This window comes from Anomalospiza imberbis, chromosome 26, assembly GCF_031753505.1.
Source record: "Anomalospiza imberbis isolate Cuckoo-Finch-1a 21T00152 chromosome 26, ASM3175350v1, whole genome shotgun sequence".
NCBI classification, from domain to species: domain Eukaryota; kingdom Metazoa; phylum Chordata; class Aves; order Passeriformes; family Viduidae; genus Anomalospiza; species Anomalospiza imberbis.
This window is the reverse complement of record NC_089706.1, coordinates 711978-731546: the sequence shown is the minus strand read 5'-3', so window position 1 is coordinate 731546 and position 19569 is coordinate 711978. Positions and strand designations below refer to the sequence as shown.

General features: G+C 57.1%; 2 protein-coding genes across 2 annotated transcripts; both read left to right on the top strand.

Annotated features, from left to right (window-relative positions):
- The first annotated feature begins 7222 nt into the window (after positions 1-7222).
- G0S2 (G0/G1 switch 2) lies at positions 7223-8233 on the top strand. Its single transcript, XM_068173577.1, has 2 exons — positions 7223-7358; positions 7643-8233. The coding sequence occupies exon 2, from the start codon at positions 7677-7679 to the stop codon at positions 7983-7985; it is 309 nt and encodes a 102-aa protein (XP_068029678.1). The 5' UTR covers positions 7223-7358; positions 7643-7676; the 3' UTR covers positions 7986-8233.
- A 5763-nt stretch (positions 8234-13996) lies between these two features.
- Positions 13997-18595, top strand: LOC137462826 (11-beta-hydroxysteroid dehydrogenase 1-like). Its single transcript, XM_068173595.1, has 6 exons — positions 13997-14517; positions 15121-15251; positions 16151-16262; positions 16860-17045; positions 17594-17737; positions 18344-18595. Exons 1-6 carry the CDS (start codon positions 14430-14432, stop codon positions 18577-18579), a joined length of 897 nt encoding a protein of 298 aa, XP_068029696.1. The 5' UTR covers positions 13997-14429; the 3' UTR covers positions 18580-18595.
- Positions 18596-19569: the final 974 nt, after the last annotated feature.

The window sequence follows — 19569 nt, the reverse complement described above, 5'->3', positions numbered from 1 at the left end:
AAACTTCATCGAGCCCTTTCCATGTACTTCAGTGAAATAAGCCCGAAGTCACCTCCTCTCCCATACTGGTGAGGGGCTCAGCAGGACCCATCAGGTGGCTCCAGGTGGCTCCTGCTGCGTCGCTGTTGGTGTCACCCACGTCCCATCCCCACCCTGAGTGACACAGACACGTCAAGCTGAGGGCCAGCAGCTCCCAGCAGGGCTACACACAGAGCTGGAAAAAAAAAAATATCGTCCCTCGGGCTACAGAGAGAAAGCTGGGCTGAGCTTGCTCGGGCTGAGGTGCGGCACACCTGGCGCGCTCAGCTCCTGCTCAGCAATGCGGTAACGCCGCATTCCTCCTCCCCAGCCCCGCCCGGCCCGGCCGGCGGCCACGGGGAAGCGAGGAGAAAGCCTGGAATGTCTTTAAGAGAAAGGGAGGGATGAGACGTGCCCCGAGCTGCCCACACGGCCTCTGCACAGCCGAACCCCCCAGAGCCACCTCGCGTGTGTGAAGGGTCCCACCGACCCCGGACAGCCACAGCAAGGGAAAACATCACCTGCAATCCCAGCTCCACAAGTTCAAACAGGAACAAAACCGAGGAAAAGGCTCGTTTACAGAACATCAACTGCAAGCCAATGAAAATGGGAAAGGGAAAATCGGCTGTGAGGGGTGCCTGGGGCAGGGGTTCCCTGAAAGCCCTGATGGGAGTCAGAAGCTGGAACAGCTCCAGGCTGCCTTGGCCGGTGCTGTCGGGGGTAGCAGGGAGGGAACACGTTACAGATGGAGTTTGTGACTTGGTAGAAATGCACCACGGCAAATAAAATGCAAGCACTGGAGCAATCTGGGCTCGGTGGGACAGACAGGGGGATGCTCACAGGGCTCGAGTTCCTCTCCAGCCTGTGCCAACCTGTGCCAGGCTGTGCCCACAGCCCTCAGAGGGCTGGGCAGACATTCCCTGGAAAACAAATACCATTAACTCCTGCAGGAAATCATGCTCTGAGTCATGGGACATCCCCTGCCCTGAGGCAGCAGGGGACATTACTGCGGGGAGCCTCTTGTCCAGGGCAGATCAGCACCGGCTGCTGCTCCCCATGCCCAGGAATGCCACAGGAGCAGGACAGGCCGAGCCCTGTGCCAGGCAGGAGCCCTGAGCCAGCCCAGCAGGGCCCCAGGGCAGGAAGGCTCTGCCCCAGGTGATGCTGTACCTGTGCAGAGGGTGGCATCACCAGGCCTGAGAGCCAGCAGCGGGTGAAGGGGACACTTAGAGGACACTGACCCTGCCCCACTGCCAGCAGCCCAGACTGATGGATTTGAGTTTCAGGTGAAGCCACAGCGCTGGGAGCAGAAAGTCATCACAGGAGGCTGTTGGAAAGAAAAACCACGGCAGGGAGCAGGACAGCCCTGCCAGCCAGGGCCACGTGTGCCACCCTGTCGCAGGGTCACACTGGCTAATTCCTGCCAGCCTCTGCCTGGAGAATTTGGGTCTCTATGGGGAGAGGCAGCCCCAGTCCCCCTGCCCAGGCAGATTCCCCAGGCTCCTTCTGGGCTCTGGCATCGGTGATGGAACGGGGGAGAGGGCTCTAGAGGGGGATGGATGAGCACAGGGAAGGAAGGGATCTGGGGTGGGATGAGCACAGGGAAAGAAGGCGCTGCAGGTCCCCCTCTGCACTCACAGGGTGAAGTCAGAACTGGCTGAACTCAGGACTGAGCACACTCAGGCCTTGCAGCCCAAGTGGGAAAGGATGTGACTCCTGCATGAGTGGCTCTGTTTTACTTCCTCCAGGCTGACATTACTTTCTGTTCAGATGAGAGGCACACGAGTACTCCATTCCCTTGGGAGCTTTTCCAAGGGCACTGTGTGAGTTCAGCAGCTTTGGATTCAGCTGCTGTGACACCCTCAGCCAGCCCTGGCCAGGCGGGAATGTTCCTGCTCTGTTTAGTTTCTAACTTCTCTCTTTGGAGCTGACAGAAACACAAAAGGAACTGGAAATCAAGGACAGAGCACTGCATAAAGAACATATAATCCCTTGAAATGCAAAACCTCCACTAAGGAAAAGGATGCTGCTTGAGGATAGTTTTATAGTTCAAGCATACAGAAATTGAACAATACTTAATGCTGCTGTTACAATTTTCATTGAAGGATTAACAAATGTCTGAAGCACAATTCCTGAAATCACATTTGCTGCACGAGCAGCTGCTTTACAATGGAAAAAAACAGCCACGGGGATAATTTGCTTATGCCGAGCAGGATCTTGGCACAGGGGAGGGCAGAGTCCGGACTCCCAGCCCCCTCCAGCCCCTGACTTCCCAGAGCTGGGATGAAACCTTCCATCACTGGGCAGGCACAGCCTGAGTCCTGTCAGGTGCCTGCAACCTTTGTGGGAAAAGCCTGGAAGAGTCATGGGACATGGAGATGGAGGCACTGAAGCTGCTTGGGAAGAGGAAAACTTGGGAGAGTTTTGTCAGGGGTAAGAAATTATGTCTCATGTTGTAACTTTCTGATAACCCTCTCCGTTGGAGGATTAATGATATCAGTAATAAAAGAGGTTTTCCCTCACCTAATCTTTTCATTTCCCATTTTAATCCAAATCTGACCAGCAAACCACCTCCTTGTTCCAGCAGAGATGATTGAAATCACTGGCTTTGCTAATTACCATGATCTCCTTTACAAGCATTTCAGGAATTCCTGACGAAATTCCAATTCATGTTCTGAAAACCTGCTCTGAAAGCAAATAAAACTTTGAACTAAAACGGCACTGACCTACTTGAGGTTTAAATTCCAATAACTCTGGGAGCAGGCTCCAAAGGGCAGCAGCGCTGTGGCCCCAGGCTCCTGCGCAGCCCTGCGGCAGTGCCAGCTGCGGGCACAGCTGGGACAGGGCCCGTGCTGCCATGGAGGGGCAGCTGTGGCCAGCACAGAGCTCAGGACCTGCTCCACACCCAGCCCGGCACAGGAGCACAGCAGCTGTCCCAGATCCCTTCCACACCGCTTGCACAGCAAAGCAAAGGCTCAGGGTTTGCCCTTAAGTTGGGTTTTCCTTTTCCCCCCCAAGCTCCTTTCCCCACCCCGTGGAGTTCCCTGTGGCCACGATGGGTTGGCACAGAATGCCCCAGTATCCCCAGTATCCCCCGTGGAGCAGGAGGGCTGGGCTGCTCAGCCCCCCAGGCACGAGGGACGCGGTGCAGAGCTGGCAGGGCACAGGCTGGCGCTGTGCTCGCTTTCCACCGGGACCTTGATATAATTATCCTTGCAGGGGAACAGCGTTATTTTTGTCACGTCCTCATTTTCTAAACAGGAAAATATTCCATTAGGAAAGCATCCAGCTCACCTCTGGAGGGTTTTGGCTTTTCCAGGCAGCGGAATGCAGAGGTCTCTGCACCCCTGGTGCTAGCCAGCAAACCCCCCAAAAGCCTCTCCCTGCAACACCCAGGGCAGAAGTTTAAACTAACACTTAGGGACATTTAGGAGCGCCCTTTAAGGCACAGATTCCCCCATGTGACACGAAGGACATGCTGTTTGCTGCTCCTGCCTGCCAGCTTTGAGCTGCACAAGCAGAACAGAGGCTGGTCCCACCTTTGCTGCCCTGCCTGGCTGGGCTGAAGGCTGGGCACAGCCCCTGGAGCTCACACTGCTCACAGGCAGTGCCCAGCAGTGCCCGACCCTTGTCCACTCACGGGCACGCGGGAGATGAGGCAACAGCTCTGTGCAGTTCCCGTGCTGCTGCCAAGCCCACTGTGGCTGTGCCACACTCAAGGAGCTGCCCCCAGAGGCAGGGGGACAGGGCAGAGCTGGGCACCAAGAGCAGAGTCCCTGTGGCTGTGCCTCTGTGACCTGCCCAGGGCTGCCATCGCTCCTCAGCCCGCGCAGAGCAGGTCGCCACAGTGACCAGGTCACCACGGCCCGGCCACGTGGCCAGAGCTGTCTGCACCCTGTGTCCACCACAGCCTGGGGAGGCTGCTCTGGGCCCAGCCCGGCAGGCACAGCTGGGCCAGTGGAGCCAAACCTGCATTATTTATTCATTTTCAATGGAGAGATCTTTAACGGCTTGCTGGGCTTTAGGGTTTCCTTTCCTTTTTCTGTCCTTATTCCCTTGAGTGTTTCAGGGTGACACCACCTGCAGCAGCTTGTGCCCGAGCAGATCGCACATCCTGGAGATGTCCTGGGCCTGCTCTGGGGGTGTTGTGGCAGGAGGGGCAGCTCCCTTTCCCTCCCAGCCCCTTCCAGGGCAGTTCTCCTCCTCCCGGAGCCTCCAGCACGCACCCGCGGCGTGGCCAGCGCCTGCCGTGCCCCTGGCCGTGCCAGCAGGGAGTGTGCCAGCCCCGGGCCGGTGAAACCGGAGCCGAGCACCTGGAACCCTCCGCAGGGCTGGGGCTGGCTCCGCGCCCGAGAGCATCGCCAAGGTCACCCCTGGGCACCGAGGTGACCCGTGCCAGCCAGCCGTGCCAGGAGGACGCTCAGCTCTGGGAGAGGCACCCCAGTGCTGCAGCTCAGCATCCCCTGCGCCCTCCTCCAGAGCAGCTCCAGGCAGCTCTCCTCGGCTGGCGGCTCCGGGCGGCTGAGGAGCATCATGCCCCGAGCTGCCGCACCCCAGCCTCCCCTCCCTGCCAGATTTGGGTTAAGCCGCAGCTGCTGACGTTGCTTCGAAAGTTCAAGCACAGCTCTTCCCCCCCGGTGACGTTAAACTCGTGCAGATCCCCCAGCCACAAAGCCTGGTTTAATCAAAGTTGCGATTAAACCTGACAACATCCTCATGCAGACTCTTCTAAATAAGATTTAGAACAGCTAAAATTAGTCTAATTTAGTGTTAACCATTAATCGTTTTATCCACTTAATTCAATTTAAACGTCCACACAATGAGTTGCATGGACTTTGTTACTGAAATGTAAACCAAAATTGAATTAAATGTTGTTAAATTAGATCAACACAATCTGAGTGCTGCTATGAGAAGTGTTTGCCAGAGATAATTATCAGCTGATTAGTTTATTATTAAATGAAATATTTATTAAATTATCCTCAGCTCTGTGTCAGCCCAAAAGCTCCAGCTCTCACTACTTTTGGAATGCACGGACATCTCCATCAGTATTTTACCAACAAAAATACCCTTCCCAGCCCTCAGGAAAAGACTTGCAAACACAAGGTTCAGCAGGTAACAAAAACCCTGTCGGAAAAAACCAAAACCAACCAAAAATCACTTTTGTAGGTGAAATGTCACAATTCCAACGCTTCAGAGTGCCCTTTGTGTTGGGGCCCGGCAGCAGCTCAGCCGCTGCTGCTGGGGTTGAGCAGGGCCAGGGCAGCCCTCGCCTCTCCCTGGAGCTGGAAGGGGCAGCACAATGACCCCCAAAGAGCCGGCGGGAGGAGCCGTGACCTTGAACTTCCCCTGTCTGGTCGCTGTCTCCTCCAGCTATCTTTTCTCCAATGGCCATTTTGTTGAGTGTTGCAGAAGAGGAAAAACGCAGCCCGAACGCAGGAATCAGCTGCAACCTCGGCTGCCAAGTTGGCAGAGAAGATAAGGACCCTTTATTTAAAGTAAAAAGCCCCAGACGCTGAGGAGGGATAGACAAGTCTTTAGCAACTTTTACAACCAGTCTTGCAATACAATTTCCTAAGCAGACTCAAAACTTGCAAAAAAAAAAAAAAAAAAAAAAACCAAAAAAAAAAAAAAACACCACCCAAGTTTTCACCAGGAGCGTTTCCTTGGAGCGTGGTGCTGCCGCGGGGCAGGGCAGCCTCCGGCCAGCCCGGGACGTGCGGGATGTGAGGAGCCAGGGGTGACTCACTGCCCCACACACCCCGGGCACAGCTCAGCTCTGGAGAGAAGGAAAACCCCAGAAATTCAAGGGCCGTGGCCCTGGTTGGGGCGGGTCAGCAGTGTCCACAGTCTCGTGGGCAGGGAACCGAGCAGTGTGGGGGGCATCAAAGCCTGGGGAGGAGGGAAGGAAGGAAGGGAGGGCATGAGTTTTCCTCCTTCCACATGCACCAATCTCTCCCTGAAACTGCTGCCACAACATCAGCTGATATTTTAATTCCTATACACTGCCTAGCAGAGCATTTCCCATCCTCTCAACCACACGGAGCAGCCAAGAAGTCTGTCCCAGAGCCCATCATCTGCTGGAAATCCCAACAACTTTCTCGTGGCTTTAGCAGCTGCTGAGATTTGCATGGAACCCAGAGCATTCCTGCAGCCAGAGCAGTGTCTGCTCGGACGGACCTGCAGCCGGAGCAGATGATGGTGATGATGATGATGATGCAATCGTTCTTGCATCATCAGTAATGCCGGGGGTTATTGGTGCAACACTGCCTGGCTGCAGCCCAGGATGGAAACAGCACCGTCCTGCAGGTGGCACGGAGAGTGACACAAAGGGGGTGACACAAAGGGGGTGACACAAAGGGGGTGACACAGATTCAGCACCAAGGGCAGGAAAAGTGAAGAGTGGATCTGAAGTTGATGTAACTTCCCCCAGCTTTGGAGCTTCCCAAAGTTCTCTCACTCCCAGGAAGTCAGGGGCTGTCACAGCTGCAGAATCACCTGCTGATGGTTCCCTTTGCTGAGGCACCTGGAGAAACCCTCCACAAACACCTCACACCTCGGCCGGGTGACACCGCTGCGTCCCTGGGGCGTTTTCTCACCCCCTTCCCCGAGAGTGGGCAGCAAGGCAAGGACATCTTGCTGAATTGGCCGCGCACGGCCGCAGGCCCTGATCCAAACGCTGCCCTGTTTTGGGAGCCATGGGTACAGACCCTCTCCCTGCCTCCCAGGCAATCGGCAAAGCTTCTATGAACATAGGAAATATTTATTGCAGAAGCAGGTACAGAGCTGCACGACAAGTCGGGCATCAGATCTCTGGTTCGGGAATTAGACTGAGACAACCTTGGGGTGTTTGTGGAGGAAGGAAAAGCATACGTTTTTTAAGAGAAAAAGGAGAAATGGAAGGAGGGATGGGAAAACACAATGAGAAATGGAAGGAGAAAGAAATGCAATGAGGACTGGAAAGAGGAGATTAAAAAAATAATTTTAAAAAATTACAAAATGTGGGAGGAAAGGGTTTAAAAAAAAAAAAAAAAGCTTTTTTTTGTTTTTTTTTTTTTTTCGTCTGGCCGGATTAGGGGCAGGAGCTGCCAAGCGCGGGGGGGCCAGGCTGGCCCGAGCTCCGGGCCCCGCTCCCGGCCCGGCCCCCGCCCCGCCCGCCCCGCCAGCGATAAAAGGCGGCGGCAGCGGCCCCGGGCAGCAGCTGCAGCGGAGCGGCTGCGACAGCGACAGCAGCACAGCCCCGCAGCACCACCACCGCAGCGCTCACTGCACAGCTCAGCACAGCCCCGCAGCAGCACCGCAGCGCTCACTGCGCAGCTCAGCTCAGCACAGCAACCCCGCCGGTAAGGGCTGCGAGGGGAGGGGATGCGGTGGGACGGACGGGACGCCGCTCAAAGCGCCTGGGACCAGCAGTGTGTGCCCCCACCGCAGCCTGGGGAGGGTGGCTCGCTCCTGGGGCACCGCGGGGACACGGTGGTTGCGTTTTCCTGAGGCAAACCTTCAGCAAAAATCGCCGATCCCCATTTAAAGCACAGCTGTGGGTCTGCGGGGAGCTCGGGGAGCCCGGAGAGCTCTGCCACCACAGCAGCTGGATTTAACTCGTGTCCCTCTCTCTCTTCTCTTCCAGAAGTGACATCTAAACCCGCTGCTGCAGAACTGAGATGGAAACCATGCACGAGCTGATCCCCTTCGCCAAAGAAATGCTCAGCCAGAAGCCCAACAGGAAGATGGTCAAGCTGTACATGCTGGGCAGCGTGCTGGCGTTCTTTGGGGTGGTCATCGGGCTGGTGGAGACCGTGTGCAGCCCCTTCAGCTCCGAGGCCAGGCTAGAGGAGGAGGAGGACAAGAACAAGCCCGCGGCGCCCCGGGAGCAGCGGCTGCCGCAGAAACAGGAGGATTTGGTGCTGGACAAGGGCAAGGCACCGCCGGCGCTGCAGAGGGCCCTGGTGACCCGGCAGCACGCGTCCTAGGCCGGCCCCGCACCGCACAGAGACTCCGCCCGCCCAGGGGGTTCCAGCACGAAGAGAAGGCTCGGCTGAAGGAGACCGCACGTGTGAGACTCGCCAGAAGTGAAGGGTTATATTTGCTGCTGTGCAGCAGTGGGGAAAAATACCTTTTGTTGGTATAAACCTGTGCACGACGCACAGCACGGTTTCTTATTTTTCTTACGGACGCATTTTACACCATTTTGCAAGATCAATAAATATTTTATATGGTACCAGTGCTCTCTCTTGCTGCTTTTATTTTCCACGCCTTCTCCTGCTGATTTGCAGAAGTTTTGCTCACACCTCTGGCTCCTTTTGCGGGGCAGGGGGGGACGCAGAGGACGGAGGAGCAGGGGGCTGCCCCCTCCCCATAAAACCCCACAGAGGCTGCTCCGGGGCTGCTCTGCTCTGCCTGTCCCTCTGCTCCTTCCCAAAGGGGCCAGCTGGGGAGGAGGTGGCATTTGTGTCAACCGGGTGCCACATGCCCGACCTGGAGGTGGGGCTGTACTTCAGGGGTTATCCGGGTTCAATGGCACAGATTTGTCTCTGCCATGGCCACGTGTGCACAGACCTGGTTAAAAATAAATCTAAACCCCATTCTTGCCCTGGCAGTCCTCCAACAGGCTCCAGCTGCTGCACAGCGAAAAATCCTAAAACCAAAACCCTTCCACCTTTCCTGGGATCTTTCACAAAGCCACCACAGACACCTGAGTGTGTGGAGTAATATTGGATTCCAGAGTCACCGGGTGTCACATGGAAAAACCCAGAGATGGCACAGTCAGGCTGGAGGGTGAGGAAACTGTTGCAGGCTTCAGGCTCTGCTCAGAGCGCTGCCAGGATCATTAGAGGACTTTCACCTATTTAAAAAATGTTCTGGGGCTTAGCAAGAATCTGTTGCATTTAGGACTGTGTCATGTCAGTAAAATAAAGTCTCCAGCCAGCCACAGCTGAGTGATCCCGACCACACTTCAGAGGGGAGGGCAGGAGAACTGGCCCTGCCAGTCCTGACCAGGGCAGAAAATCCTCTTTATCTGCTCAAAGGCACCCGCGGGGCAGGAGGAGGAGCAGGATACACATCTCACAGAAACGGAGAAGCACCAGCAATGTGCCACTCTCTAAAAGTAAAACAACTGAGCCAAACACTGGATCATGGAAAATGAAAAAGCCCTGCCAGACCTCAGTGCCCAATGCACAGCTCCTCCCAGAGCTGCACAACGTAATATCCGAACCTGAAAATATCCGAATACGGCTGGAGTTCACTATTTCATTTTCATAATACACAACCCACAATTCATTTTGTTGACAGTTATTTCTGTTACCAAAACAAACCCAGCAGCACATAGTGGAGAAAGAATCCTACCCAGTATCTGCACAAAAACTCTGCTCAAGCTTTCAAATTTAAAGTACTTTTTCCTCAATCAAAATTATAGTTTAATTTAAAATAGAGTTTGAGAATTACTTCATTTAGTCTGTAACAAACCCTTTGGTCTCTGGCAAGGCTGAACAGTCCCACCCCTCACTGGTACCAATGGAAGTTTTGTGGGAAAACAGAGAATTCAGGCCTGAAGGGAGCCATCAGCTGGGGAGAGTCCATTGTCCTGCCCATCCCAGCTTTTCAAGAGGTTTTACATTTCCAGCAGGGCCTCAGGGCAGGGAAGGCTGGGCTGGAATTCACCTGGGGCACGGACACGGCAGGGAGCGGGTGCCTGTGGCTGTGGCAGGGATGGAGGCGCTCCCAGGGCTGGCAGAGCCCAGCTCACGCGAGTCAAACCGGGGTGAGAGTCCCAGCCCGTCCCGGGCAGCCGGGAGCTCTCGATCGCCCTCAGCCCCCGGGACCAGCGCTCCTCCAGGGCTGTCACCCTGCCCCGCGGGAAAGGGGCACTGGGAAAGGGAGGAGAGGAGCCCCTGAGGTGACCGGGGGGCTCCGGGTGAGGCTGCCCCCCAAAACTCCCGGGTTCGCCTGCCCTGCTGCCCACACCTCCTCTTCCCAGGGTTCCAGCCCCGGGGTTATGAGCTTAAAGCAAAGAGGGTTGTGAGCAGTCAAAATAGCCGCTGCTAAGACAGCTAAGGGGATTAGCCAGCTAAAGCCCAGCCCTGCAGAGGACGGGCTCCTGTCCCGCTCCTGCCCCGCTCCTTCCCCGCTCCTGCCCTGCTCGCTCCTGCCCCGCTCCTGCTCCCCTCCTGCCCGGCTCCTGTCCCGTTCCTGCCCCGCTCCTGCCCCGCTCCTGCCCCGCTCCTGCCCCGTTCCTGCCCGGCTCCTGTCCCGCTCCTGCCCCGTTCCTGCCCTGCTCCTTCCCTGCTCCTGCTCCCCTCCTGCCCCGTTCCTGCCCCGTTCCTGCCCCGCTCCTGCCCCGCTCCTGCTCCCCTCCTGCCCGGCTCCTGCCCCGCTCCTGCTCCCCTCCTGCCCGGCTCCTGTCCCGTTCCTGCCCCGCTCCTGCCCCGCTCCTGCCCCGCTCCTGCTCCCCTCCTTCCCGGCTCCTGCCCCGCTCCTGCCCCGTTCCTGCCCCGCTCCTGCCCCGCTCCTGCCCCGCTCCTGCCCCGCTCCTGCCCGGCTCCTGCCCCGCTCCTGCCCCGCTCCTGCCCCGTTCCTGCCCGGCTCCTGCCCCGCTCCTGCCCCGTTCCTGCCCCGTTCCTGCCCGGCTCCTGTCCCGCTCCTGCCCCGCACGCTCGGGTGGGCACCGCACACAGCTCAGCCCGCCGGGCCCGGGTTGCTGCCACTTCCCCGGGGCATTGCAGGGCCCTGAGCCGGCGCTGGCTCCTCGCAGAGGGGCAATTAGACCGGTGTTAATCACTGATTCTGCCACAAGGACCGCCTAAAGCCTTGCTTGAAGCACACAATAAATTCAGTGTGCACGGAGCTTGCTAACCCTTTGACACCACTCCAACAGTGACAGTGACCCCACAGCATCCCACAGAAGCCCACAGAATCCCACAGCACCCCAGAGCATCCCACGGCACCCCACAGCACCCCACGGCCCGGAGCACACCATGGCCACAGCCTCTGTGCCAACTGCAAAATTGTTTAATTATAAACACTGGGACAGAGCAGAGAGAAACCAGACGGGATAAGGCACAGACAGGACCAGGGAGCGGCTGGGGAGAGCATTTAAGGCTGAGTTAAACCCAGACCCTACGGGACAGACTCCTGGGGAGAGCCACACATTGCCCCAGGGCTGAGTGATGTTGCATGAGGTTGATTTCTGTTGTTCTGAGACTTGTCTGAATCTGGTTTATTCCAGCCTGAAACGTGACCCTTTCCTGGTACATTAAATTCTCAGGAAAAATGCAGCTGGCACAAGATCTGGTGAGTCTTCGTAGCCATCTTTCGAAGATCTGGTTTCGGACAGGAGCTGTCATGCAGCCCCTCTGCCATGGAGCTGAGAGGCACCCCGAGCAGCAGCCCTCCCCTCACAGCTCAGCCACTGCAAAGGCAGGAGCTGGATGTCTTCAGAGTCCTCTCTGCTATTTGCAGTGTGGACACTGCATACTCCAGGGGCTGCCAGGCTAAATTTAGGGGTGCAGATAAGAATATCAGCCTCAGCCACCCAGCTCCAAGGGCACTGGGAACATGGACGGCAGCCAAGGCTCTGAGCAGCCACTGTTCCAACCACAAAATTTCAAGGCAGCAATTCCCAATTTGGTCGCACAGAGAAAAAACACAAATTTAGGGCTTGGAAATGACGTAAACTTCACAGTATTTTCTCTAAACCAGCAGTGTGCAGATATGTGATGTCAAACCAAGCCAAAGCCCTCCTACAATCCTCTCATCTCCCTTGGGACTGGGAGTGCATTTCCAGTGGTGTAACCTGTCAGTGATGGGGTTCTGCAGGATGTGCAAGCAGAAAACTGCAACCGAGGGCAGCCCTTGATATCGTGATGGCCCTGTCTGTAAACAAAGGAATTAGAGCTGTGTTCATGGCAAAGGGCACCGGGACAGCTGGGTAGGAAAAATCATATTTTAATGTCTATGAGAAAAAGGAAAGCAAGAGGGGAAAGAAAAAAATAAATAAAAAGGAAAATCCTCTGCATCTGACCAAGAATTGACAATGATTTGAAAAAATCCAAATATCACTCAAAAAACGGAAAAAAAAAAAAAAAAAAAAAAAAAAAAAAAAGAAGAAGCAGCGGTATCCGAATTCCTGCCAAGTGTTTTGAGCCTTGGAGCTGCCTGCAGAAACCTGCCCGAGCCCCAGCCGTGCCCTGGAACGCGCTCCCTGCAGGGCTCTCCAATTTCCCCTCTCCCGGTTTCTGCCAGGACAAGTTTCCTCCCCAGAGCCGCGAGCAGAGCGGGCAGCGGGCAGGACAGGAGCATCCCCGGGGAGCACAGCTCCGAGTCCCGGGCACAGGAGGGACCTGCGGCCGGGGAATCCAGCCGGGGCCACCCCAGAGAGGTGTTCCAGGAGCAGCAGGGCTCTGTCACAGCTCTGTCACAGCTCTGTCACAGCTCTGGGCTCTGCCCCACCAAGGCTTGGAGCAGCCGGCGTCAGAAAAGCTTTCCCCGTCAGCCTTTCCTGCTCCCCGCCCCCAGGAAAAGTTCAAAACAAGTTCTTCAGTTGCACACAGGAAAACAAGGCCAGAAAAAACCGCGAGTGGGAGTGAGGAGCAGCAGCACCCTGGCGGGGATGGGAGCTGGGAACAAACCCTGTGGGCAGCAAAACGGGGCCAGATCCCACCACAGTCCCGGCCCCGCTCCTTTCCACGCACCAAACAGCACTGAAACTGCTCTTACAGGAAAAATGGGCTCCGTTTTGTCCAAAATATTCCATATTTCAGTCCTTTATTTTCAGCTACTCTGCAAAACCCCTCAATTCTCATCACCACCAGCAAGGTGGGCCAGTGTTGGCTCTGGAATCCCCCAGTGCCTCCACCCCACACCCCCTGGTGTTCCCACGGATCAAAGAACACAATTCCTTCCTGGCACACTTGCAGATGGTGCACAAAGGTTGGTGGTTATTGCTTTGCTAATGCCAGTAATAAACGAAAATATCTTGAGAAGAGCCTCTCTCTCCCTGCGGCCGCAGACAAGATCCCAGCTGAGATATGGTTAATTACTTCATTTTCCTTCCCTTTCCATAGCCAAGGAATGAAATGGTTGCCCCATGATCACAACTCCAGTTCCCCCAAAGGAAGGCAGGAAAAGCAGTGGCTGCACTGGTGTTATCTGACCCAGTGTGGGCTGAGTGCTTCTTATCACAGGCAGAGTTGAGACTGGAGTAGAGAGGCAGAAAAGGAAAAATATCATCCATAAAGCAGCAGCAAGGCCAGAGAGCCACTGCCCTACCAGGCACAGCACTGAAGTACAGCACTTGTGTTGTAAAGATGCCATACAGGGGAAAAGCCATTAAACAATTCTGTCTGGGTCTGTCAGAGAGACAAGCAGAGTGCTGTGCCCCCAGGGAGCAGCTGCTGCGCTGCAGGTGAGGCTCCGTCCTGCAAACACAGCTTTTGTCCCAGCAGAGAAGGTGAGGCTCTGTGAGGGCAGTTCCAGGAGCTCCCTCAGCCCTTCCCCATGGCTGGAACTGCGGGATGGAGACCCCAGAGCAAAGCTGGGACATGGTTTATCCCCATGGCACAAGGCCCACGGCGTTGAATGTGCTGAGGCTTGGGGAGCTTCAGGGTGTTCTGCGGGCTTTCCTCAAGATTATATTCATTTAAAAGTCAGAACAAAGCTCTTGCAAAACCCAAAGGAGGAACCACGGCAGCAAGCCCACTGATTTCTCTGCAGAAAACACATCCAGTGTTTCTCTGCAAACCTCCCTGTGCCCCCTGGGGCTGAGGTGGCTGCACCCCACAGATGGGTCCAGCTCAGCCCCTGCTCCCTCATCTGCTCACAGACAAAAAAAAAAAAGAGATAAAAAACTCAGCCCCGCCTCAGCAGAGCATTCCTGGGGCTGTTTGGGGTGCAATGTGCTGCTGAGTCCCTGCTGCCAGCACCCCAGGGCCAGGAGGTGTTTTGGGGCACGGAGCAGCCCTGCCCTGGGAGCACAGGACCAGCTGTGGCTGTCCGTGTGCCAGAGCCCGGGCACATCCCTGCCCAGGACCTGCAGGAATAAAGGACAGTGTTTAACCACCTGCACTGGGCTCCCTCTGATGCTCTCCAAGTGAAACTTGATGCTGCTCAGCAAAGACACACCTCTTCCAGGGTGTTGTGCAAAATTCTGCATTTTAATGTAGGACAGGAAATATGAAAAGAGCCGGGCAGAACCCAAACCGCCCCGCTGGCCAGGCCAAGCAGCAGGGAGCAAACCAAAGGCTTTGCTTGGCTTATCCATCCACCCACCCGTGATTTTCCAGGGCTTTGGAAGCTGCAGCTCCTCCACTAACAGGTTTTTAAAGGGTCACACTGCTGCTTCCCTCAGGAGCAGCTCTGCGGAGGGTTTTTTGTTCCTTCCTTCTCTCCCGTGCTGTATTTCCTGACTCCACAGTGGGATGGGTCGGTTGCAAAAGATTCTCATTCCCTTTCTGGGATTGGTTTTGGCCTTCTGGTTCTATTCTGCGAGGGACACTTTCAAACCGGGTAAGTATCCAAAGTGAATCTGACTTTAAGGAAAAAACGACAAAAAGCCACATTTGGGTGTTTTGCATAGAAGCCGGACAGAGCTCGGACCACGCCACGGCCGAGCCTTTGTGTGGTAGCAGATACTGGAAAGTTGCTTTAACAAAGATTTAAAACCAAACTGAACCAGGACTAAGCAGAAAAACCTGAGGGAGCAGGTGAGGCAGGGGGCGAGAGGGATTGGCACTGAGTGCTCCATTTTCCTGTGTGCTGGAAAAGAGTTTATAAACGGGGCTTGTAAGTGTTAAAGTTTGGAGCATGCACTCAGTGGATTGCTTTTATTACAGAATGGTTGGGGCATTGATAAATTGTGCCCTGACTTGTGGAAAAAGCTGCTGGAGGAGCCCAGAGCTGTCCCTGTGTCACTGCAATCCCCGGGGAGCTGCAGCAACTCCAGGCTTTTTCCATGAGAAGGGAGAGCCCTGCTGGTGCCGGATGCTTTGCGCTCGTTCACCTTCCAATTAACTGCTGATCTGAAGGGCACGCAGCGCTTTATTCTGTTTTAGCTGAAAGGTTTTCTGTCATAGCGTTAGGATCACTGAAATGGCTGTGCCTCTGTCACAGAGATGCTGCGCGGGAAGCGGGTGATCGTGACGGGAGCCAGCACGGGCATCGGGGAGCAGATGGCTTATCACCTGGCCCGGATGGGAGCCCACATCCTCGTCACGGCACGCACAGAGGCCAGGCTGCAGAACGTAAATGGCACCTCGCACGTGTCCATGGCAGGGCTCACCCGGGCACGGGGACGGGACTGCCATCACAGCCACAGGAACACCCGCGGCACAGGCCACACCTGGGCATGGTGACAGCCACAGGTCACACCTGGGCATGCTGACAGCCACAGGTCACACCTGGGCACGCTGACAGCCACAGGTCACACCTGGGCATGGTGACAGCCACAGGTCACAGCTGGGCACGCTGACAGCCACAGGTCACAGCTGGGCACGGTGACAGCCACAGGCCACACCTGGGCACGGTGACAGCCACAGGTCACAGCTGGGCAAGGTGACAGTGACAGGTCACACCCAGGCATGGTGACAGGGACAGATCCCAGCCGGGTATGGTGACAGACCCCTGTGCCCTGGGAGCTCCTGCACACCCGGCAGTCCCTGCTGCAGACACAGCTCCCTGCAGCCCACGCTGCAGTGTGTGAGCTGCACACACATCCCCACACACCCTCATTCCTGCACACTGCAATTCCAGCTCAGCCTGCCCGCAGGAGCAGCCAGACTGCCTTGGGTAACCCAAGGAATCATTTTCCAGGCTCCCTTTGAAGCTCACAAGGCTCCAAACACATTCCCAAAGCCCAAACTGCTGGTTTAAGGTGGGGACACATCACAGGGAGCTCTGACACCCACACCTGGGAGCCAGCAGGCTCCGGGGCAGGGAGGGAGCTCTGGGGCAGGGAGGGAGCTCTGGGGCAGGGAGGGAGCTCTGGGGCAGGGAGGGGGCTCCGGGGCAGGGATGGGGGCTCCAGGGCAGGGATGGGGTTTCTGGGGCAGGGAGGGGGGCTCTGGGGAAGGGAGGGGGCTCCGGGGCAGGGATGGGGGCTCTGGGGCAGAGAGGGGGGCTGCTGAGCCCCGCTGTCGTGCAGGTGGTGCGGCGCTGCCTGGAGCTGGGAGCAGCCTCGGCGCGCTTCGTCAGCGGCACCATGGAGGACATGGCCTTCGCCCAGCACGTGGTGAGGGAGGCCCAGACCTCGCTGGGTACGTCTGAACCTGCTCTGCACAGTGCCAGCATCCCAGCCCGGCCGTGCCTTTTGCCACGTGCAGAAAAAAGCGGGAGAGATGGAGCGAGATGGGAAAAATTCTCCCCTAATTCTGCCCTTTGCAGCCCTGCTGCTCTGCCTGCATTGCTGCCTCTCAAACTGAGCTGCGCTCTCGATTTCAGCTCTGTGGCCTCCTGGCATCCTGTTGCAGTGTCACAGCCCTGGATTTCATCAGCCCAGTGCTGGGGTCCACGGGATCCGGCAGCCCTGGCCACTGCGGCCATGGGTCACGGCTCAGAAGTGCACCAGCCCAGCTCCGTGTGGAGCACTCCCTCTCCCTCCCTGGCCCACAGACAGCTCAGGGGTGATCTCCCTTGGGCCATGGAACTTGTGTTTTGAACTAAAAAATGCATCACAACAAAATATTTACTGGCAGCCACCATCTAGGCTGTATCCCTGCTCTGGAGATAACAGGCCATAGCCCTGACCCAAAAACCCAATTTCCTTGGATTACACTTATTCTGCTCCCAGAAAAAGTTGTTTTGCTGGTTGCAGCCCTCTCCCCCAGCACTAATACCCATTTTTCTGCTTGCAGGAGGCCTTGACATGCTGATTCTTAACCACGTTGGTGCCTCCTACTTTGGCTTTTTTGATGGGGATGTTGAGCACGTCCGAAAGCTCCTGGAAATCAACTTCCTCAGCTACGTGGCCATGACCACGTCAGCCCTGCCCATGCTGAAGGAGAGCGAGGGCAGCATCGTGGTGGTTTCCTCCATGGCAGGTGAGTGGGCAGTGTCACCAGGCTGGTGACATGGGACTCACTCAAAAGGCACCCGGGCTGATTGTCAGAAGCAGCACACAGCACACCAGGCATCCTCCAGGACCATAACTGCTTAGCACTAAAACCCCACCAAAACCAGCCCCAACACCCAAATCCAGATGGGCTTGGGATTTCCTGATGGAATTTGTTTTCTGCTCAATCCAGTCGCCCCATTTTGGTTTTTGACCAGTGCTGCAGTTAAGCCCCACAGCTGCTGTGGTGGTCAGTGTCCTGATGAGCAGCTCAGGCCAGAGACAAGAGTTTCAACTTCACTCCATCTCTCCTCTCAGAGGGTTTTGGGGCTCCTGTGGGTTGCCCATGCCCTGAGCAGAGATGTGAGCTACGGCTTTGGCCATAAGAGCTGGAAGCCAGCAAGAATATTTGTAAGGCTGCTGTTCAGGTGCCAGGATGACGCTTCACTGGTAAAATCCTGTCTCTGAGGAAGGGCAAAAGAGCAGCTCAGGCAGAGCAGCCTCGTGTGCTAACACAGAACTTTGCTCTGTGTCCAGGTAAAGTCGGGTTCCCCTTTACCGTCCCCTACTCTGCGACTAAGTTTGCCCTGGATGGATTTTTCAGCTCCCTGAGGCAGGAGTTCACCATTCAGAGCATTAATGTTTCCATCACGCTCTGCATCCTCGGTTTCATCGACACGGGTAAGAGCAGAGCTGTTCCAACCCTGCTCAGGGCTGAGCATCCCCATCCCGGCTCCTTCTCCTGCCCCCCTCTGCCACCACCTCAGCCTTTCACCTCTGCTGCAGCCTTTTGGGGGGATCCCACCTTCTGCCACCCTAAAACAGCCCCAAAAGCCATTTACTTCCCCGTGCCACATAAACCCGGGCACCGCTTACAGGCTGGCACAGCCCAACACCCTTTTGGGTGCCCACTCTCCCTGCATCCCCCGGGGGTCCCCACTCTCCCCCAATCCCCCGGGGGTCCCCACTCTCCCCGCATCCCCCGGGGGTCCCCACTCTTCCCCCATCCCTTGGAGGTGCCTGCGCTCCCCGCATCCCCCGGGGGTCCCCGCTGGCCCCCATTCCCCGGGGGTCCCCACTCTCCCCCCACACCCCGGGGTCCCCACTCTCCCCCCATTCCCCGGGGTCCCCGCTGGCCCCCATTCCCCGGGGTCCCCACTCTCCCCCCATCCCTTGGAGGTGCCTGCGCTCCTCGCATCCCCCGGGGGTCCCCACTCTCCCCCCATCCCCCGGGGGTCCCCGCTGGCCCCCCATCCCCGGGCTGCCCGGCGCTGACCCGGCCCGCAGAGCGCGCAGTGCGCGCCGCCGCGGAGGTGCTGCAGGAGCGGCCGGCGCCGCGGGACGAGTGCGCGCTGGAGATCCTCAAGGGCGCAGCGCTGCGCCGGAGGGAGCTCTACTACCGCTACAGCTCCACGCGGCTGCCGCTGCTGCTGCGGGACTGCGCCGCCGAGCTCCTCGATTACCTGGTGCGGAGCCGCTACCGCCTGCCCGCGGCCCCCGGCGCCCCCCGCCCGCCGCACTGAGCCGCGGCCCCCGGACGGTCCCCGGCTCCCGGAGGGTCCCGGCCCCCGGGAGGGTCCTCGGCCACCGGGAAGGTCCCCGGCCAGCCCCGTTCCTGGCCGCCATCGCCACCGCCCGGTTCGTGATGCGCTGGCGGCACCCGCAGGGACAGAGCGGGGCCCGCAGCGGCGCCTCCGTGCCCTGCTCGCCCCGCCCGGCCGCGGAACACTAATTATTGAGCTAATTATTAAATAAAGTGTATTAACCGGACAGCTCTGCGTTGCTGGAGGGGTTTTATCGCCTTTCTCAGCTGTTCATGGGCACAGATACACTGGGCACAGCCAGGGATCCAGGGGCAGCCGCAGCTGCTCTAGGCACCCTGTGCCAGGGCCTGCCCACCCTCACAGGGAACAATTCCTTCCTAATTTCTCCTTACCTCAAGATCACCCACACAAACCAGCACACACAGAGTGGGTTCTGCCCTTTAAACTTCCAGAAAATCACCCTCAAACCCATTTGCCACCTGCCCAGCAGACACTGAGCAGAATCACAACCCTGGGAAAGCTGAAGATTTTTCCTGTTCATCCATTTGGCTCTTTTACTACGTTTGGCCACCCATGGATTCCTCAACAGTGATATTTTTTAGGGGTAAGAGCCACCCAGCAAACTGCCAGTGCTATATCCATGGTGATACCCCAGAGGATAAACCAGAACCATCAGCAGTGGCTGGGAAACAGAACCTTTGCCAGCCCCGATCTCTCCAGGTCTGGCTATGAACCTGTACAACAGAGCGCTGCTCAGTAAATCCTTGTGGCAGCCAGCAAGGGATGCTCCTGGTTTAGATGTGGAGTGGGGAGAGAGGGATGTCCACTCGTCCCACGGATGTCTGCTCGCAGGGGACACTGCTGTCCCTGCCCCCCGGGCCGAACCATGCACCCACCGCTCTGCTCAGTGCCGTCCCTTCAGCTCTCTCAAAAAGCACACCTGACATCCTGGCAGGCCAAGGGTGCAAA